Source organism: Phalaenopsis equestris, unplaced genomic scaffold (genome assembly GCF_001263595.1).
Source record: "Phalaenopsis equestris unplaced genomic scaffold, ASM126359v1 Scaffold232767, whole genome shotgun sequence".
Taxonomy (NCBI): Eukaryota; Viridiplantae; Streptophyta; class Magnoliopsida; order Asparagales; family Orchidaceae; genus Phalaenopsis; species Phalaenopsis equestris.
Window position 1 is genome coordinate 251154 of NW_018250729.1, and position 22185 is coordinate 273338.

Genomic DNA, 22185 nt, shown 5'->3' on the forward strand with positions numbered 1-22185 from the left:
CAAAGTTGGCAGGACTGGCAGAAGGTAAATCTATCCCCAATTCCCTGTATTGTGGCCTGGTTTGTATGGATGGCAAGGAACCAACACAAATATGAAGGGAAAATTATGAATTCAAAAATTGTTTTTAATAACTGTTTATTGCACCTGACCAAACTCACCAAACTAAAAAAGTTCCCTGCAATCTGTCCCAAGCTATGTGGCAAGAAATTGAGTCTCAGTGCTTCCCTAGTTTACTGGTAGAGACCTTTTTATGGCTGGATAAAGGTGAATAAAGATGGTAGCTTTCTGAAATCAGATGCAGGCATTAGGAGTGTATTCAGTGACAGTCATTGCTGGTGCTTACTGTTTTTTCAGTTCCCAGCTCTAGCCATTGATGCTTTAGAGGCACAAACCATTGCAGTTTTGTGGGCCCTTCTCCTTGCATAAGAGATAATTGCAAACAGCTACATGTTGAATCAGACTCTCAAATTTGGTGAATATCCTGAACAAACAGTTGGAGAGCCCTTGGCATTTATTGCTCTGGATTAAACAAATCAATCTCATGGCAGTCAACATTAATACAAGGCACACTTATATACCCAGAGGTAGGGTTACATACTGAAAAAACCATAATTAGCCAAGTTTTGACTCTTCTTTCTTTTCTTTTGGATGGGGACCATGTGGGTCTCCCTTTTATTAGATCCTTGTAATCTCTTTTTTATTATCAATGAAACCTCCTCATGATCATAGATACATCTTGTATATATGAATGTGAGGCCATATATATATATATATATATATATTTGATAAAAAGATAGGATACAAAGACTTTTGTGAGTGGGTACAAAGAGCCCACTTACAGGGATTATAAACGTATTCCCCAAAAATAAAACAAAAAGAAACAACTCCTAATCATGGTGGGTATAGTCGGTGGATATACCGTTTCCCCTTCCTTTAGATCTAGGGAGGGAGTCCAACAACATACTAAGATGTGGGCTTCAGCTCGAAACAATGATACAATCATCCTAAGAGTTACTGAGATTTGACATTCCTTTCTTCTTCTTCCTAGATTTGTAAACCTGCCAATCATCTGCCAGAGGTAATTCCGTGTGAACAATAGGTGGATCTTCGATGGAGGTAAAATGCTGATCTGACTCAGCCTGCAGCACATCTTAATCCATTAATCTTTCTTAATGAGAATATTGGAGAGTTTTTTCCTCAAAAAATTTACATATGGTGGTAATAATCTATTATATACCATTTTAGTCTAATTTCCATTAATCTACTTTAATTATTATTTTTTTGTCTCTAAGCTTATTATTCTTTGGCCCGACATAGTTGGTATAAGGGCGATATAGTCTTCTACATTGCACCCCAAATTCATCTTGTTATTTTTATGTTTTTACCTGCTGAATTTTGTTTTGATTATGTTGTAAATATTAATGTGTTACACTATAAGAAAAATATCTTCTTATTGTTTTGCTTACAGGATTTCGTTCTGAAAATCATTGCCTAAATTTAAAATACTAGGGCCTTGCATTTCTTGGTAATTCTGGCTCTTAACAGCGTTGTAGCGCTGGTCACCTTGATTAGTGTGACATGTAGTTTTTGTTTATCTCTAGCGGGTTCAGTTTGAAGGTCTTTTATTAAAAATATTTGAAAACTTGAATGCTGTAAGCATTCTTTTTGATACATAAGACTGATCCTTTTTTGTAATCTAAATACAAATTCCACAGCCATGTAAATATCCTTGGATGCATTTAAATAGAAGATTTTCTTGATTGACTGGAACTTCTTCGTGCTTCTATTTTACCGTGTTATGAGTTCCCTTTTTTCACTCATTGCAGCCTCCAATTCCCCTTGAGCGAGGTGACAGAAGTCTTACTTCCATCTCCGTGAGCAGTCTGGTAAATTTTTACACTACTTTATTTTCGGAAAACTTACTCGATATATAAAATCATAGGAGAAATGCAGTCTATCGCTGATGGAAGGACAGCTGATGTGAAGCCTAAGGTTGTAGATGCTGATAATAGTAGAAGCTGGAAATTGGATGAAATAGTCAATCCTGCTCATCTCAAAGCCATAACCCTGCCAGATTCTGCAAAGAGTAAAAACAAGGTCTTCGACTTTTGAACTATAAAAATAATAATATTACCTTTTATAGTAATTCGCTTACTGTTTATATTATTTATGAGTATGATGTAGACATAACAACTACTTAGTATTTACTGGTGAATTAATTAATTACTATATTGTTTGGTAACATCCATATCCCTAAATTTTATTCATATTGCACACAACACTTAATTATTAAGAATAAAACACCCTTCCAAACAGTTGAGACTTGCAAAATACTTTGTGACCTTGTCATACTCAATACATTACGACTTAACTATGTGACAGGATTGTGCCAGTATGGATCCCAAGACAGAACATGAGCACGCAAAAAATGGCGTGAGCCTCCTCGGCCAAAATATTCAAAGAGCAGTTAATGAAACAATCTAATTTGTCTAAGGAGAGATAGACGTGGAGGCAGGAAAAACATCCCCGAGCTTTGCCTAGTCATTCACCTGGTTAGCTCGCTGACAAATATGATACTCAAACGAATGTTATCCATCGAATGAGTTAAGCGAAGGACAGTCAATCATTAAGCAAATGGGGCAGGCGAGTCAGAGGCCTCAGAGGTAGTTATAAATAAGTCTGATCGAGAGACTTTTGCATTACCTCCACATGGTTCAACCTGTCAAGGCCGAATGAACAAGCATGAGAGTAACGAATGAAGATTGCAGTTGTCGACTAATAATCTACATGCTAGTACATTTTAATGTATTGTGTAAATGACCTTCGTGTCTTTAGATTCTTTGTATTGGAAAAGGGCTTAAGGGTAATTATGTGTCCAGAGTACGTCCCATACCTATAAATAGAGGACCCTTTCATTAGAAAAAGCTCTCTAGATATTTAATTTTTCACTGTTTATCTCTTCTCCTTGATTTCTCATGTTCTATTCCTTGGGTATGATTCTTGGGCGCTTTTGGGTTCAACACTCTAAAAGATGCGTTGAGCATGAAATCATGTCACTAAGAAGAAGAGCACAGCGTAGTGGCAAAGTAGCTGCCCAAGGACCACGAAACCAAGCAGATGTGGATGGTATAAGAGATTGTACTACAAAAAGTATTGGAGATGAGCAGTTGATGCTAGAGTTGAGAGAACAGATGGTGGGTGCATTTCAAGAAGCTCTGGCTAGTGGAGGCCAAAACCCACAAAATCAGAATCCACAGGAATATAGTCACCAAGGTCCCGACCCCCGAGGAAGACCAACTACCAACGATAGGCGAGATGGGTTTTCACCCAATGTTCGAAGGTCTCAACCAATAGTAGACAGGGGTGATGACCCCCATTACAAGGATAGTGTCAGATCAATCCCGGCAGAGAAACATCGCTCCATACAAACTACAACCCTTTGCCATGCTGAAAACGCCTTCTCCAGAAAAAAACTTTTGAGGTTGAACCCCCTGAGAAGTTCAAAAGCCCCCAATCTCGATTCGTATAAAGGCCTCACTTACCGGTTGACCAGGTATCCGCATTCGTGTTGGCAGTCGGCATATTGAAGATCACCTATGCCTTCAAGTGCTGCTTGTTCCTCACCAGATTGAGGGAGTCACCCCTTCGACGATTCAACCCTCACCTAACTGGAGTCATTCCCTCCGAGGTCGAAAGGCTATTCATAGCCCATTTTGTCAGTGTGCACAAAAGCCACAGAAGAAGTCTCGGGCTCTCATACTGATCTAGCAGAAAGGAGAGATCCTTCGCTCGTACATTAATAGATTTCAACGGGAAATGGTGGAGATTCAAAATCTCAAACCTATGATTGCGCAAACCTCCATGACACAGTGAGTAAAGAGCGAGCATTTCAAAAATGCTCTGGGCCTATGCGAGCCAAAATCTATGGCCTAACTATTAAAGATGGCAAATCATCATTTGTCGCTGAGGAGTTGGTCTTTAACGATCAAGAGGAGGCCGGAAAGGATATCGCTAATGCTCAATCGAAGAAGAGAGCATTGACGAATAATGCTTGGAGATCGAAGGACGACCCCCGTCCTACTACTCGCCTACGTTATGAAAGTAACCCGTACCACGACAACAAAGGGAGTCAGAAGAGCGATCGTTGAGACATGCGGTCTCAATACCTTGGTCGATAGCCGACCCTCCGCAACGAGCGACCAACCACTCAACTGAAGCAATTCAAAATGTCTCCCCTGAGATTTTTGATGGTCGAACTGGTGGAAGCATCCATGATGAAGCTTACATCAAGAAACCTCAGCCAATGAGGGTCGGAAGCTCGACTTGAAACCCGAACAAATTCTGCGCTTTCCACAGAGACCACGATCACGCCACCACACGGAAGAGTACAGACACCTCAAAAGCTTGGTCGAGGAATTGATCAAGGCCGAGAAGCTGAATGAATTCGTGGCTACCAAAGTGATCACCCGCAGACAAGGAAAGACCCCAACCGACTGGGCGAAGGATGAGCCTGTCCAAACCAACACCATTCAGATCACAGTTATAATATTGACGATACTCGGAGGAGGCGAAGAGTCCTCCCGACGATCAAGCCTGAAAAGGGTCCGGTCGGGAGAACTATGCGACATCAGCCTCACCCCGCGAAGGATCGCGCATCCACCCATCACGTTCGCCGATGAAGACTTATCGAGGAAAGATAACCCTTACAATGATGCAATTGTCATTATGGATTTGATTAACGAATACCAAGTGGGAAGAATACTCATCGACCTTGGAAGTTATGTGAACATCCTGTTCAATGCCTTATTCGACAAGCTTAACTCGGAGGCGCAACAGATGGCAACATCTTCCTACCCTCTTTTCGGTTTCCCAAGGGAGAGGAAGGAAGCCCTTTGAGTGATCACACTAACAGTCACTTGGGGAGACAGAGATCGCCAATTCGCAAGGCCTGAAGATTTCCTAGCAGCTAACTCTCCGCCCACATATAACGTCATCTTTGGTCAGCGGCTACTGAACAATTCCAGGTGACTAACTCCACTTATCATGTAGCTGTGAAGTTCCTAGGAGATGGAGAGATCATTATTGTTTAAGGGGACCTGGAGCAATTCTGGAGGTCATAGGAACGTATCGTCCATATACTCCAAGAGAATCAGGACGTCTTCGCCTGGTCTGCCACCGAAATGCGGGGTGTCTCTCTAGATGTCTCATGCCACCAATTGAATATTTATCCCATTGTACGACCATTCAAATAGAAGTTGAGATCGTCGGTCGGAAGAAAGCTTGGTAGCCGACCTCCTATTCATATGCCCCCGATTAAGAGGCGAAACATCCCAACGATTGGTCCAACCGACAATTGCAGAAATTGAAGCGATGGAGGTGTCCATTGATAATCTGATCCGTTACCTTGAAACTGAGGAACTGACAGATGGGGTCACTGACCCAAAGCGTTTCAAGATCAAGGTAGCTCAACATCTGCTGATGGAAGGGATGCTCTTCTGCAGATCCACTAACTTGCCATACTTAAGGTGCTTAGGAGAAACTAAAGCCAAGGATAGTCTTCGTGAAGTGCATTTGGGCGAATGTGGGAGCCACTCGGGAAGAACATTGTCCTACCTAGTACAATGCCTATGTTATTTCTGGCCTACACTTTTCAAAGACACTGAAGAATACACAGAGATGCGAAGAATGTCAGAAATGCGTCCCAATATAATATCGGTTGGCTCGATGATTACAACCTATAACAAGTCCCTGGCCTTTCGCCATTTGGGGGCTACACATTCGCGGACCTTTTTCATCCTCCACAGGACAACATTAATTCCTTCTAGCCGTTGTTGACTACTTATCAAAATGGGCGGATGTCAAGGCACTAGCCCAAATCAATGCAATTGTGGTCCGAAATTATATCAAGACTGAACGTATCTGTTGACACGGCTCATAACCAATAATGATACCTAGTTCGCTGATCGAGATGTTTAAAGCTTTTGAGAGCTAAGGAATAAATCTAAAGTTTGCATCTGTACATCATCCTCGCATCAATGGTCAGGACGAAGCAGCCAACGAGGTTATCCTGCATATTCTATGAAAAAAGGTCGAAGAAGCGAAGGGAAAAATGGGAAAATCTGTTGTCGTCGGTACGATGGGCCATCCAAACGACACTCTCAACAACGACAGGTTACACTTCTTTTATGTTATCCCACGACATGGAGGCAACGATGCCAGTTGAGTACAATCACCTTAGCCAAAGAACCACCCTAGCCTCTGCCTTCTAAAAAGAATGGCTAGCGGAGTGGCAATAGGCTAATGACGAAGGATACAGATAGGCCTCGACCTGGCCGAAGTTCGTATCTGTTTGGTTGTTCTCCAGGAGGAAGTTAAAAAGCAAACCGCTCTATACTTTAATAAACAAGTAAAATGAACTCCTTCGCACCATGAGACATCATCCTCAAAGAAGCCGCTCTAGTAGGCTGGAGACAAGCAATTGGCAAGATTGACCAGATGTGGTCTGACTGTTCATCGTTTCCAAAAGAGTTTCCCTAGGAACATATCGACTCAAAACCTACATGGGTGACGACATACTCATGACTTGGAGTGGGGACGACCTGAAATAGTTTTTCCCTTGAAACCAGACATTTCATTTATTGAATTCAAATTGACATAATAGGAAAGAGAGCAATGCTTGACACTTACCTACTCTAATACTGCAAACCACACATATCCCCTAATTCGGTTTGAGTGACTCATAACTCGAAATCAAGGGGCTTCCCTCCGTGGCAAGCAACCTAAAGACCCCTCCTGTGCGAGCAACCTAAGGCCTTCCCTTCAGGGTGAGCAACCTAAAGCCACGAAGTGAGCAACCTAAAACCCCCACATTCTGGGCAAGCAAGCTAAAGGCTTCCCTCCCGGGCGAGCAACCAAAAGACTCCTCGAAGGGGGCGAGCAAATTATGTACTCCACTCTAGGACAAGCAACCTAAGGACTCTCCCCCGGGATGAGCAACCAAAAGACTCCCTCCTGGGTGAGCAGCCTAAAAACTTCCCTACTAGGCAAGCAACCTAAAGCCTCTTCTTCGAGACGAGCAACTTAAAGACTCATCTCCGAGCGAGCAACCAAAAAACTCCCCTCTGAGGTGAGCAATCTAAAAACTCCCTTACGCGGTGAGCAACCTAAAGCTGCCCTCCAGGGGAGCAACTGAAAGATTTCCCTCCTGGACGAGCAACCTAAAAACTCCTCTCCGGTGTGAGCAACCTAAAACTTGTCTCCACCTAATGAACGATCAAAGTTAAGGGAATAAAAATGATTAAGTTCATCACCATTGAAAAACGAATGACAGCGGAAGATGCAAGTCACAATTAAGACAGATGTGAAAGCAAATTAAGCAAAAATTCATTTCTGCTGGTCACCATTACAAGTGTTGTGTTAATCTTCATTACAAGTTTTTACACTTCAAAAAAGAATGGGGGAAAAGAAGATAGAGAGAAGCCTGAAGCCTCTCGCCATCAAAATTTCAAGAATGAGTAGTCGAGGAACCACCTCCTTGGACCGAATCTGTTCGATTCCCGACTGGCTTCTTGGTTTGAGGGGGATGCGGCCGACAATAACTTGGCAAATTTTCTCAAGTCAGTGTATTTCAAACAACCATTCACAATCGAACAAATTGGGCAGTAGCTAACTCTGAGTCAAGCCTAAACTGATTCATCCGTTCTTTTGCATGCACTTCAGCTGGGACTGATGAGGCGCCTTTGTTGATATGGTGTCGTTTTTTTTCAGGATGACTGAAAGCCAATACAAGGCTCTCACCAGATTCTCCTCTACAAGGCGAGCCTCAACATCGTTCGCCCACCGTAAGGCCTTTGTCAGGAACCCCTTTAGAACTTTCGCCTTCTTCCTCACCCGCACCACTTCTGCCACAGTGTCAAGTTACAAATTGGGATAGATAGTGGGGCGAAGCCATACCCAATAGCTGGTACCTGTCAACCAATCGACACGGCTCTAGGGGGCCAAGGCCGTCCAACTTATTCTTGAAACTCTCGGACCATAGGGTGTTCACAAGCTCCGAGGCATGGGACTCCACCCTTGGGCCACGATGGAACCAATTTCTTTGTAGGTCAATGAGGGCAAACCAGGAATCCCTCGAGATGAAAGTTTTTGGCCTCTCCTCCTACATTGGGATCCACTCATCGCTACCCCCGAGAAGGGAAGCACAGGGCAAGCCCTTGCTATCTGTGTGTTCCTTTCCTTTCTTTCGCCGAATTCCTTCGGAAACCAGATAACTATCTTCTAGTTCGGTGCAAGAAGTACTGCCGCTTTTGACAGATCTTTGGATTGACGTCGCCGCCCTTGGATTGGTCTCAGACCCAAAGCCTGCTTCGTCTCGACGAGCACTATGGGTAGGACCTTGCTCCTCTCTCGATGCAGGGTTAGGAGATGACCAACTCGCTTTTTCCCTCTCGGCGTGGCTAATAAAGCCTGGTGGGGCAGGAGAGGATCGATTGGCTTTTTCCCTCTTAATGAGGCTAATTTTTCCCTGGCGTGGCTAATTAGGATCGATTGGCTTTTTCCCTCTTAATGAGGCTAATGAAGCCTGACGCTTCGGATCAGGGGTCCTCTTCAGCCTAGTCGAATCATCATTCAGGCTAGACGAGGCACTGAACTGTAGAACGGAAGGAGTTGCAACATCACTGCCACAACGTCACTTGTCGGAAAGCAAGACTTTTTCTCATTCAAAGTTAGCTCACTAGTCGAAATTTGTTGGATTACGACGTTTGTTTTGGAGGTAGAAATAAGGAGGTCCGAAACTAGGGTCTTCTTTGGGAGCGCCTTCTCACCCCAGTGCTTTCTTCATCCTTGGCTCCTTAATGAAAGCATTGGCTGCTTTATCAATATGTCGCTTTGACTCCTTGGCATCTGAGGTGGCCGACAACTATCGATTCATTAGTCTGTACTTATCGAGGTTCAAAACTTTGTTAACTATGTCATCGCGGGTGTGTTGAACAACGGAAAACCTTTTCCCTTTAACAGACGACACCAAGCCTTGCATATGGGGAAAGATCTTTTGTCGCTTGTAGGGCTCCCCAGACGGTCGAGTGAGAATCCCTCAATCCCTCGCTGACGCTAGAAGATAGTTTTGTTTCCAGTTTTTCACCTTGTTCTCCAGTTCAATCAGTCGAATCATTATTTTCAAGATAAAGTTTGCATAATCATCCAGATTGATCCTGAAGAAAAACACGTGAGGAAATAGCTCCTGCGACCAAGGAATCTCCATTTTACGATAGTAAATGATGTACGTCATCAACGCCGCTATGCAGTTCACCTTGAGCAGGGCTGGAATAACGCTGTAATGATTAGGGGTGTATACAAGCTTAGCAAATACAAAAAAGTGTGTTCGTGTTTGGCTTGTTTGCTTAGCGAACCGAACACGAGCTGTTCACGAACAAAAAAGTCATTTTGAAAACCCTCATCACGTAGCCATAAGATGTTAAGGGTTATGATAAGATTTAAAAATTATTGTTTATATTAAAACATCATTTAAATCTAATTTAATAATTTTTATTTCATTTTTTAATTAATTATTTTAATAGATTATAAATCTTTATAGCCTTGTAGTCAATTTAATTTTTTAAAAATACTACTCATCAATCTCTATATTCAAGCCAAAACGAGCCAAGCACGAACGAACAAATCTTTGTTTGTGTTCGGCTCGTCTACTCAGCGAACGAGCCGGAAACGAACTTTTTAACGAGCCGAACACGAGCTATTCACGAACAACGAGTCATCTAGTATTGATTTAAAAGTGGCCTAGAACTCGCGGCAGAGAGGAAGATAAAGCCCCTGAATGAACTGATCACAATACAACACAACTCGCCCTTCATAATCATCGGTTGCCTGGTCTTTCAGGTCCAGAACCTCCAATACTATACTGTCATCACAAAAGTATCGCCTCTGAAGTCTCGAATCCTCATCCGAAGATTGTACCGAACACTCACACACACGCACTTTCCTAAAATTTTGGGGTAAGTACTTAGAAGCCATGATAAATGGCTTGTGGTGATGGGAAGGGCGAGAGAAAAGAAACTATCAGAGAAAGAAATGGGAAAATGTCAATTCGCGGAAGGACTCCCACCATATTATAGGGTTCAGGAGGAAGCCGAAGTGCCGCAAATTGTACCTCGGGAACACCAATCTCTCCTCACATCATAAAAATAAGAGAGAAAAATTATTAAAGTACCCTCAAACAAAAGACATGCAATCCGAGAAACAAAACTTATTTTCATTCATATAAAAAGAAATTTACAACCGTCTTATCGGCCTTCTGAAGCTTGACTAATCCTCTCCTCAATAACAGTTTGTACAAAACTCAACACTCTAATTTAAACCTATCAACACTATCCACCTCTGAAATATAGAAAACGAGCAAGCCTCTCGCACGTTTGCTAGATCCATACGTAAACGCACAGTCTCCATCTGGAGGAGCTCAATTTCAGTCTGGTGGTCGGCCGCATCAAACTTAAGGTCAAGGAGCTCCACCGACAGCTTCTCAGAAATGGCATTCAACTGCGCCTCCTATTCATGTATATTGGCCTCTCGTTGGGCCTCGATTGCCCTTGGAGCTTCAGCCTTGTGGGCAAAGAAGTCGGCCGTTTCGTCCATGCGACAATCCAGAGTCAATTGACGCTCTTTTGACGGCCGCCAGTGAGTTCTCCGCTGCCTTCCAGAGAGTCGGCTCCCTTTCGACGACTGTCGGTGGGTTCTCCGCTGCCTTTCGGATAGTCGACTACCGACCTTCGACAACCTCTGATGAGTCGCAATAAGAATTGGATCCGCTACAAAAGGAAACAGAAGCCATGGTAAGGAAAAAAATAGCCAATTTAAGAAGACGAATTAATAGTCAAACTCCTCCTACCAAGGGGGCAGTACACCTCGGAGCAGACCATGCATGAGAAACTCTCACCTGGCATGGGTGGTGCGCCCGTTGCTCTCATCTCCCTAATCTGAGAGGGATCGACCGAGTACTTATCTTTGTGTGGCGTGCCTTCATGAGTCTGTCAGGTATCTTTCTCCACTCGTCCGCTGAGATCTACTGGTGCCCTAGTCGAGGTGGCCACCTAGTCCTTGTCGGGCTTTCGACGTGACAAAGGATCATCATTGAACGAATCTTTCCCTTCATCACCTCCGCGTTCCAGTGATGACCCCTTCTTGAAGGCTAACTGTTTCACTCTTCTATTCTTAGCATGTTCACCTCCCTTAGGGTGTCTTCCCACTTGCCAATTGAACCACCCTCCTGATGACGACTCTTAGTGGGGACTTTCGAAGGACGAATTTTCTCAATCTCCGACTCGAAGTTTACCAAAATATCATTCAACGGTTCACTTGGATTGCTCTTCTTGCCACTTGCCATCAGAATGCATTCTACAAAGACCGACCAAAGCGTTGAGCAGGGAAGAAATAAGAACACAAAAGCTGCAGGATGCGACCTATTTATAGACAGACAATGCATAGATATCTAAGAAGCTTAATTATTAAATGATGATTTCAAGAATTAATGTAGCATTTAATGCAATGTTTAACATTCTTGTTTTTATCACAGTTGTTGATTTCAAAAAAAAAATAAAGTAGAGGAACTAGATATGTGTGACAAATTCATGTCAGCAGGACTTCAAGGCAGAACATGAGCATGCAACAAATGGTGTGGGTTCCCTAGGTCAAATTGTTCAAAGAGTAGCCAATAAAATAATCCTATTTTCTAGGGAGAGATAGACACGAAAGAATGTTCGGGAGTTTTGTCTAATTTTTTGCTTGTTTAGCTCGCTGACAAATATGATATGGGAACGAATGATATTTGCCGAACGAGTCAAGCGGAGAGCAATCAATCATCAAGCGAATGAGGCAGGCGAGTCAGAGGCCTCATATGTAGCTATAAATATATCCAACTGAGAGACTTACGGACTACCTCCACATGGTTCAGCCTGTCAGGGCTTAACGACAAGCATGAGAGCGATGAGTGAAGATTGTAGCTGTCAATCAATATTCCACCGCTAGATCATTTACATGTATTGTGAAAATGACCTTTGTGCCTTTAGATTTCTATGTATAGGAAAAGGGCTTAAGGGTAATTATGTATCCAGGGTACCTCCCATGAGTAGGGAACCTGTTATGAGAAAAATTTCTTTGGACGCTCATTTTTTCACTGTTCATCTCTTCTGCTTCATTTTTCGTGCTCTATTACTTATGCATGATTCTTGGACGCTTCTGGGTTCAACACTAACATATCCAATCATTAATGCATTTCAAACTGCTAGATTCATCTCAAGTGACACTCCCATGTCATTTGATGCATTTCATAGACATTGTGGTTTATTAGCACTTGTAGTTACCCATAAAGTGTCCCTTGAAAGCTGTACAAGTGAATGCAAGAATGGTGTTAGTGGCAATGTTGACTATGGCAGTTGGATGAAGGTGTCCACCAAGTGAAGCAGAATGGCACATAGAATCTTTTGATGCCTTAGTAACTTGGGATACAGTGTGAGACTAGTAGAGGCGGCACTATTTAAGGAGCCTATTGTTCATATTTGGTTCCATAGCTCATCCTCAAAACTTAATGATGAGATCTATGATCTCTGGACATTTGATTTTGATAGATTGTTGGTGGAATTATCATGTACGGTGAGGGACTCGTGGATGAATAAAAAATTTGTGTTCACTCCCAAATTTCTTTTCAAATAACTTGTGGTTTTTCTTACAACCATTGACGGGGGAGTGGTTCTACGATGTTGCGATTTCCGCTAATGTGGGATCATAGATTGTGATGGAGTCTTGTATTGTTTCAAACTAAAGTGGGAAAACTCCCTCCTGGAGTCTTGATCCAACATCTATATTGCCCACATGAATTGACTTAACTTGTGGGATCCTATCTTTCAATATATTTAATGAGTATTAGGGTTAATTTTCCTTTAGAAACTATACATATGATTTTTACATGTTATTTTGAAACTTTTGCTTGTGTTTATGCATTTAGAGGTTGTGTTCTCTGATTTTTTTATTCTAAGGAGTGTTATATCTTTTTTCTTTTGCAAGTGATGCGTTTGTAGCTTGTTCAAGTATAATTGAATGATCTCTCTTAGCAATTGTTTCTCGATCGAACTATCATTTTTGTGGTTCTCTCTGCTATTTTCAATCTGAACAGCTGTCAAGCTTTTTTTAATCCCCATCAAAACTTCACTAACCTTGTATATTCTCTTTCTATTGAGATTTCACAACTTCTTCCCATATAATCCAATCTTTAAGCATATTATAAGAACTCTAGAATCGTGTCATTTGATATCAGAGTCAAATCTTAATTTCAATTTCAAACCCTAACTCTAAACCTTCAAAATCTAGCATTTCTAACTCTAGCGAAAATCTCTCTCTACACCTATCACCCAAACCTAAACCATCAACCAACCTTCGATCCACAATCATGTTCTAGCTGAAACCTAAAGTGAGGAGGAATTCACTATGCCACCTAGGAGAAACTCCCCACGAGGTGTTCAAGAACTTACCGTAGAGGAGTAACGAAAAATCCTCTAATTTCAGCAGGGGCTGGTTGATTTTGAAAGAAGGTAATATGAGGAAATCACCCACAATAATAATGGTGACTATCTGGATAAAGATCCCATTTTTGAAGATTTTATGGAAGGATGAAAATTTTTTATATGAAAAACACTATTTAATTTGAGGTATGTTTGTTTTATTGATTATTTTCAAATTTTGAGGTCGAAAAGTTTTTTGAGGGGAGATTGTAATAACTGAAATTTTAATTAAATGCATAGATAATAATAATAATAATAATAATAATAATAATAATAATAATAATAATAATAATAATAATAATAATAATAATAATAATAATAATGATAATAATAATAAATCAAACAGGCAATAAAGATACACAACTCGTCAGTTGCGATTTAAGGATCATATTGTCATTTTGCTCCAACAAAATCGAAAGACGAGAGACAAGCCACAAAAAGAAAAGGAAGAGAATAAGAGGAGAATGAAGGAAGTCACTGCTTGTGTGCGTAGGAGATGACATCGAGCCTTAGCCGATCGGCCAAGGAGGAAAAAAACTAAGTTGAGCGGCTTTGTGTGGGTACTTGTGACGAAGCCGACCACACGATTGTAGGGGAAAGCGGCTTTATGCATTGCTACCGTGCGTGAAGGAAGGAAGGAAGCTTTGTGCATTGCTACCGTGCGAGAAGGATGAGGTCGTGTTCTTCTCGCTTGAAGAAGAGGAGGAAGGAGGAGGCGGTGGCAGCGAGTTCTTGCAGTGTCAGGTTGAGTTGCGACCGAAGGCAGAGAAAGAAGGGGGGCCAAAGCCCATGCCCTACCTGTGGAGTTTAGCCTGCGTTGTGCTGGATAAGGGGAGACTGAACAAGTTCAACATTTAATGTAAGTTATTTGATTTTATTTTTGTTTTAATCATGAAAAATTTAATATATTAAATATATTATAGTATTAGTAAATAAGTTTTTATGAATTTGAAATAGATATTGTAAGCGGAAGGTTTTAGTGCGAAGGAGAAGGGAGACGGCTAGTGCGTAAAATTAAGCTTTGTGAGCAAATGATAATAACCTAATCTTATGAGTTTTTAGGGTTTTTTTAATGCTAATTACTTGAAATAAGATATCATATTACTTACTACGTGCTAATAACGAGTTTAACTTAATCAAATATTAAAAAGGCTGAAAATTAGTGGTTGAATCACAGAAGAGTCTCGTGCACGGAACCAAATCAAACATTGTAAGATAAGGAATTTTATTCTTAATTATATCTAACATTTTAATTATATGTCATTAGATATTTTTAAGGCTTTATTTTAGGATAGGATCCTTATACTTGCATGCACCTTAAACTGATATGGGTGATGGTCAAGGAAGTGAAGTGAATGAATAAGTATTTCAACGATTTTTCAAACAACTGAGTAAATGTTTATATTAATTAAATTATAGCTTATTAAGTAAAGAATTTCTTTGATGCTTTAGGTAATTATTTTTATAATTCTATGTATGTTGTAAGTGTTAGAATTATTAGAAATAAAAGAGGAAAATGACAAAATGATTGTTCAATGTCTTTAAAAGAAGGTAATTTGAATGAAATGAAATGTAAAAGTTTAATTTATATTGCATTACCCACAGATGGTATTGATAGGGAATGTGATGTCTTGTGCATGATAAAAAAATGATAAATGTGTACCTTCGGGTGTAAATTTTTTTAGGATACTTGTGGGTACAATTTTTTGTTTACTTACAGGTACAATTTTGAGAATTCTTAGGATATGACGGTAATCTTGATATTACTCTTAAAAAAGTTAAAAAGGGTAAAATACTTAAATTGAAACAGCAAGAGATAAATTTATAATGAAAATTTACAATTTTATAAAATAATGAACAATTTTTTATTTTGGTCATTCGTACATAATATTTGCAAATAAATTTAATGCATATTAAGATTATAATTGCTCACTAAGTCATGAACTTACTGTTGAATTTAATAATTTCTTTTATGAAAATAAAACTGTAGATTGATATGTTTGGTATGAGAGACTAAATTTATAGGACTACAACTCATAGATTTCAGTTTTTGATGTGATTGTAGTTTTTCTGTACTGTTTTCTTAGAATAGTGATTTACTGTTATGTGTTGGTGTGAGAAGTTGTTTACAAACTATATTATTGTTTCTAGATATTTTAATTTTTTTTGTGTAATGTACTTTTTGGATTTTTTAGTTTCTTTTATTTATTAAAAGTTTTTAAATATCTGGATAATTTTTTGAATATTAATAATGTATGATCGTAATTTTTGACTTGGTTAATTCGAAGCTGTCAGGCTGGGTCGTGACAAGAAAATCGATGATAGATAGAGAGCAAGAGATTTTGAATAGGAGATGCCATAGATGCAAGAGCAGGGCTTCTAACCAATGCGTAGGGTTGACCAAATTTAATTTACTGGCAAAAAACTTGACCCAATTTCTTTAGGCGGCTAGTGTGTAAAATGGATATGTTATAGAGTTTAGAATTTGATTTATAGTTTACACACTAGAAGTTTTACGCAATTATACGTATCGTTCAAGTAATATAGGGCTCTAATAGAGTCCTGATTATCGATCCCACAAGGAAGTAATCACAACAAAGCCTTAATCCCACTACGTGGGGTCGGCTACATGAATCCTTTTTCTCCATTGCGTTCTGTTTAGTGTCATATTCATATTTTTCTGTTTAGTGTCATATTTTCATTTAGTTCTAATAAATGAAGATCATTTTTTATACAATAATCCCAAGTCTTCTTAGATCTACCTCTACCTTTCATAGCATAAGTATCTAAAATATCTACCCTCTAAATCAGATCATCAAATGGTCGACGCTTATTGTAACCAAACCATCTAAGACAACTTTCTCTAATTTTGTTAGTCACAGGAGCTACACCAACCTTATCACAAATATATTCATTTCGCATTTTGTCTCTAAGGGTAAAGCCACTCATCCACCTACTCATCTCGGCAACACTTAACTTAGTTTTATGCTTCTCTTTTAAAGGCCAACATTCAACGCCATAGAACATTGCAGATTTCACCACTGTCTTATAAAATTTTCCTTTCAGTCTAAGCGATACTTTTTAATCACACAAAAGGCCCGAAACATTCCTCCACTTCAACCAACCAACTTGAATTCTACTATTAACATCCCATTCTTTATCACCATCACTTTGAACAACAGAGCCAAGATATTTAAATCGCTCATGCCTTTTAATAATTTGATCCCATAGGAAAGCGAGGTAAGAAATTCCTTAGGCTAAGTTCTAGTCTACTACTATTAGATCTTAGTTTGGAATGTCGATAAATGTTGTTTCTAACAACTACTCCTAAATAAAAAACCTAAATCTAAAGTTAAACCTAACTAGATAAATTGATTTGGTGAATTTTAAGGTGTAAAAACTACTTTTCTCTTGTGATAACCTTGATAATGTATAGAAATGAGATGCTTAGAATCTAATGTGGCCAGTGAAAAAATCTAAGTTACCCTCTTCCGAGTGAATAACGTAGCTCAATTAACCTAGGCTCGATTCTTAAAATAACTAAATTATCTCAGTAAAACTTTTAGCCTATCACCCTAAAATCTCCTTATTCTAATAGCCCTTTAATTGGCTTAATCTTAGATTTGAAGTACGAAACCGTAGATCAAATTGGTTAGGAATCTAGCTTATAACCCTAGAAACACTAATTTGCACCCATCAACGAATATCTCGCTAACATTGCATTGAATTTTTAGAACTACTTTTCCTTCACCCATAAGTTCAATGTGGTTCCTCCTAGTTATTAAAGCCATAAACCTCCCAGAACTGATGGGTTTATGACAAATTTTAACATGCCAATTGACGAGATTGATTAGTAATGAAACATGAAGTAAGAATCATCACTATGATATAAAAAACATATTTTAACATGCATCATAACATCTTAAACATTCATGCAATTCATTGAAAAGAAAAGTACAAGAATTCTACTTCAGAAAGCAAGTGTCACGCACAATAAAAAAACTTCATTAAATCATAACAAATCCACTAAATAAGTGTTTACAACAAGTACAAGATAATGATTAACACAATTCTTAGATTTTTTCTCTGAAAAAAAGGTAAAAATCCTTCCAACAAAGTCTCATGTTGATCCATGCAATGCTAATACAATCTCTTACAGATATCTCTCAAAATTTCCTCACCAATCTCTCAATATACATTTTTTACTCCTTTATGACTCGGTCTTCCTGGAGAATTTCAGGACTTAGAAATGCCAAAATGTGTTTTTGCAAATGTCTAGATACATCAAATAACTCATTGTGGCGTTCAAAAACTACCACTAGACAGTTCGGGCGCCTAAGCGCTAGTTTGCGGAGCCTAGACGCCGTCTTCTCTATTTTCTAGGCGGAGCCTGGCGCCTCAATCTGTGGCGCTTAGGCGCCACCTTGCTGATAACACCCTCATTTGCTTCCTTTTGCTTCTGTTTTGCCCCGTTTCAGCTTCAATACGCTTCAAGTGTTATACCTGCAAGATAAACATGAACTAATCATTCTTTAAAGTACAATTTCATTAAAAAATATGTGATAAATATAAAGGAAATAAAACATAAAAAACATATCAAAACCCTCCAAACTTAAACATTACTTGTTCTTAAGTAACACTATAACTTTAAAAACTAAATTTGCTAATTTTAGGCAGTGGGTTACATTAGATTTTCCAATAATTTTATCTCAAAAATGTTATAGTGCAAATTAGAAGAGATTCTACCAAATCAACCTAGGACTAGGGTATAAGAATATCTCATATTCAACTTATGAATTCTGATTTTCTTTTTGCTTCAAAAGTTATTGAAATTCTTAAAATTAAAGACTCTTAGAAAATTAAAATAAAAAATTTAAGTACCCTATCAAATACCAATTTGATTAATATTTTTTTAAAACAAAAAAATAAGCTTATGATTTTTTTTAAGTCTTTCTTTTAAAATATTCAAGTGAAACTAATTTTTTATTAGACTTCTTCTCAAGTTTTTTCTCATTTTTCATTTTTTTATTATTATTTTTATTTTTTAGGATCTTTTTTCAATCTTTTATATTTTCATGTGAGGATTACTATATATAGATAGACCTTATAGATAGACCTTTAATAGTTTAGATAGACCTTTAATAGTTTTGAATTTCATTATCCTCTTTCTATAGTCAAAAAACTCGAAACTTTCCCTCATTTTTTAAAAGTGTAAGTATTAGTTTAAAAAAAAATTCAATATCATAAAGTGTAAATTTATAAATCTTCGCTTTTCAAATATTCAAATCCTTTCTACTATAAATAACAAAATCATTTTCCTAATATTTTTTACAAAATATCTTAGCCCTAGAACAGTTTTCTTCACATAAGATCCCAACTAAATTTTTTCCTACATTTCTAAAATCAAAATTATAATAAATTAAAGATAACACCACATACCACAAGCTATTTTAAAAGTGATATCAAATTAAATACAGGCTACTGATGACAAATAAAATTAAGTTTTAAAAATATTTTTCTTCCCCCCAAATTTGATTTTTAACATGTATAATATTTAGTACAGAAAATATAAACTGGAAGAAAAATAACTCAGAAATTCTGTCTACCGTAAATGTCTATTAAAAACATCTACAAGTATTCATCAGGATAGAATAATGTGCAACAGAAAATAAATCTAAACTAAAATATGTTCAATGAAATTAAACTAAGGAAAAATCTGACTAGCACAACAGGTATCAACATAGGAATATTATTTTAATGTTCCTCAAGTCCTCTATACTATTGTAACACATACACAAACATCAATACATAAGTGAGATCATGTCTTCCTCCATCTCATCACACCTTTCTTTATTTCCAATTCTAATGGAATCACTTGGTCAATTGGGTACTTTTAAGTGGCTTTTTAGGGTCCAACTCCATGGACATAACTATCCCTGATGTATTGGTTCACGAGCACTAACCTTAGGCATCATTTTATCCCTTTATGTTTGCACCTCTAACAGTTATAAGGGCAATGTATGATCGTCCTCAGGTTATTCAACTGGCTTATTGAATCATATTGAAGAAAACAAGGTCAAATATATGTCCAAACTCATCATGTCTCCAGTTAATCCTCAAGTCTGGTTTAAAATTGAGTCATAATGTATTCGTTAATTCAACTACTACCAGAAGACAAATATAAGTTTAGTCATAACGAGAAGTTAAGGAATCACCTCACTCATGACACACAAAGATCAAATCAATCCACTAACATTCCAAACATTCACCAACACCAATCAAATTGATCAATCCACACTAAAACAAGCACATCACACATCAAACAATTACAACTCACAATAACACTAACGCAGATAATCTATGGGTTGCCTCCCACGAAGCACTTGTTTTTCAGCCCGACGAATCCCATGATTATACATATTTCACTTGCTCACTTCTTTTCTCCTTAGGGTTTTCTAGTCCTCCTAAATGTTTTTTCTAGTTCTGAGTCGTATAGTTCAAGGTCTGTACTAATAATAAATAAACACATTAGATAATAACATTACAATTTTTAAATCAAGTCTTTCAGGTTCAACTAAAATTCTCCTAAAGTTCTTCCGTAGCTTCCTCGCCAATGACACCAAAAACTTGAATTGATCCGCAGTTACACAGTTATTTTGTTTCTTGACCAAAAACTTGACCCAGTTTCTTCAGGCGGCTAGTGTGCAAAATAGATATGTTATAGAGTTTAAAATTTGATTTATAGTTTGCACACTAGGGGTTCTTCGCAAGTATACCTATCGTTCAAGTAATATAAGACTCTAATGAAGTCTCAATTATCGATTCCACAGAGAAGCGAGACAATAAATCCCTTAGGCTAAGTTCTAGCTATTATTATCAAGTCTTAGTTTGGAATGTCGATAAATGGTGTTTTTTAATAATAACTCCTAAATACAAACCTAAATCTAAAGTTAAACCTAATTATATAAATTATTCTGGTGCATTTTGAGGTGTAAAAACTAACCTTTTATTGTGGTGATCTAGATAATATATATGAATGAGATGCTTAGAATCTAATGTGGTAAGCGAAAGTAGGAGCAAAAATCTAAGTTACCATCTTCCGAGTGTATAATGTAGCTCAACTAACCTAAGGTCGATTCCTTATTGTAACTAGATTATCACGACGAATTTTCTAGCCTATCACCCTAGAGTCTCGTCCTAATATCCCTCTAATTGGCTTAATCTTAGATTTAAGGTACGAAGCCCTAGATCAATTTGGTTAGAAATCTAACCTGTCACCCTAGAAAAACCAATTTGCAACCATCAACGAATTCTCCCTAACATTACATTGAATCTTATAACTACTTTTCCTTCACTCATAAGTTTAATGTGGTTCTCCTAGTTGTTAAAGCCATAACCCTCCTGAAACTTATGAGTTTATAGTAAAATTTAACATACCAATTGGCTAGATTGATTATTAAATGAAGCATGAAATAAGAACCATCAGTATGGTATGAAAAACATATTATAACATGCATCCTAACATCCTAACCATTCATCAAATTCATTGCAAAAGAAAAGTACAAGAATTCTATTTCACAGAGCAAGCGTCACACAGAACATAAAACTTTATTAAATCAAAGCAAATCTCCTGGATAAGTGTTTACAACAAGTACAAAATAATGAGAAACACAATACTTAACTTTTTCTCTCTTAAAAAATGCCGAAAATCTCTCCAACAAAGTATCTTGTTGATCCATGCAATGCTAATATAATCCCTTACAAATATGTCTCAAATCCCCTCACCAATTTCTCCAGAAAAGGTAAAAATCCACATTTTCTATTCTCTACGACCTCTCGGCCTTCCTGGAGAATTCTAGGACTAAGAAATGCCAAATGTTTGGATCCGTCAAATAGCTCCTTGGGGCGTGCAGAAACCGCCCCTGGATAGTTTTGGCTTCTAGGTGCTTGTCTGCGGTGCCTAGGCGCCGTCTTCTCTGTTTTCTGGGTGGAGATTGGCGCCTAGGAGCCACCTTCTGGCAACACTCCCATTTGCTCCCATTTGCCTCTATTTCGCTCTGTTTCAGCTCCATTCCGCTCCAAGTGTCATATTTGCAAGATAAACATGAAAATAGTCTTTCTTTAAAGTACAATTTCATTCAAAAATATGTGATTGATATAAAGAAAATTAAGCATAAAAACGACATATCAAGGATTGCAATTGAAAATAAGAATAAAACTAATAAAAGTCTTTCTTTTATCAAATAGAAGATGCCTTAAATGACATTATGGTGACAAGGATAACTTTCTACCTGATGCTGACATAAGTTCTGAGCCATTCTTGGAAAGAACAAAGAATGCAATTGATTCTTCAGGATTACTGTCATTTGTTTCATTTGCAATGAGTAATCCGTTCGGAGGTTGCCATGACTGCAGCAATTACATTTGGTTAAACTTGGGGTGGAAAAAAGATAAAAATATTGATATAAAGTTGAAGTTAAACTTAATTTGTGGGGATTAAAAAGTATCTATTAAAAGGGTGCTCTATAAGTGAGTGCACAAATCACTTGCTCCGTTGGGCAGCGGCGACGAATAGTCTTGGTAGAGCCGAAATTGCTTCGGGATTTTCCTTGTAATTATG

General features: G+C 38.3%; 1 protein-coding gene across 4 annotated transcripts in view; it reads left to right on the forward strand.

Annotated features, from left to right (window-relative positions):
* Positions 1–22185, forward strand: part of LOC110038406 (protein TPR2-like) — a 92417-nt gene that overhangs the window by 55689 nt on the left and 14543 nt on the right. For 3 of the 4 annotated variants that reach the window (XM_020743244.1, XM_020743246.1, XM_020743248.1), the window contains 2 exons: positions 1827–1886; positions 1954–2097. In XM_020743244.1, coding sequence (XP_020598903.1) covers positions 1827–1886; positions 1954–2097 — 204 coding nt within the window. Of the gene's footprint in view, positions 1–1826; positions 1887–1942; positions 2098–22185 lie in introns of all 4 variants that reach the window. The other variant, XM_020743247.1, reaches the window with a different exon arrangement.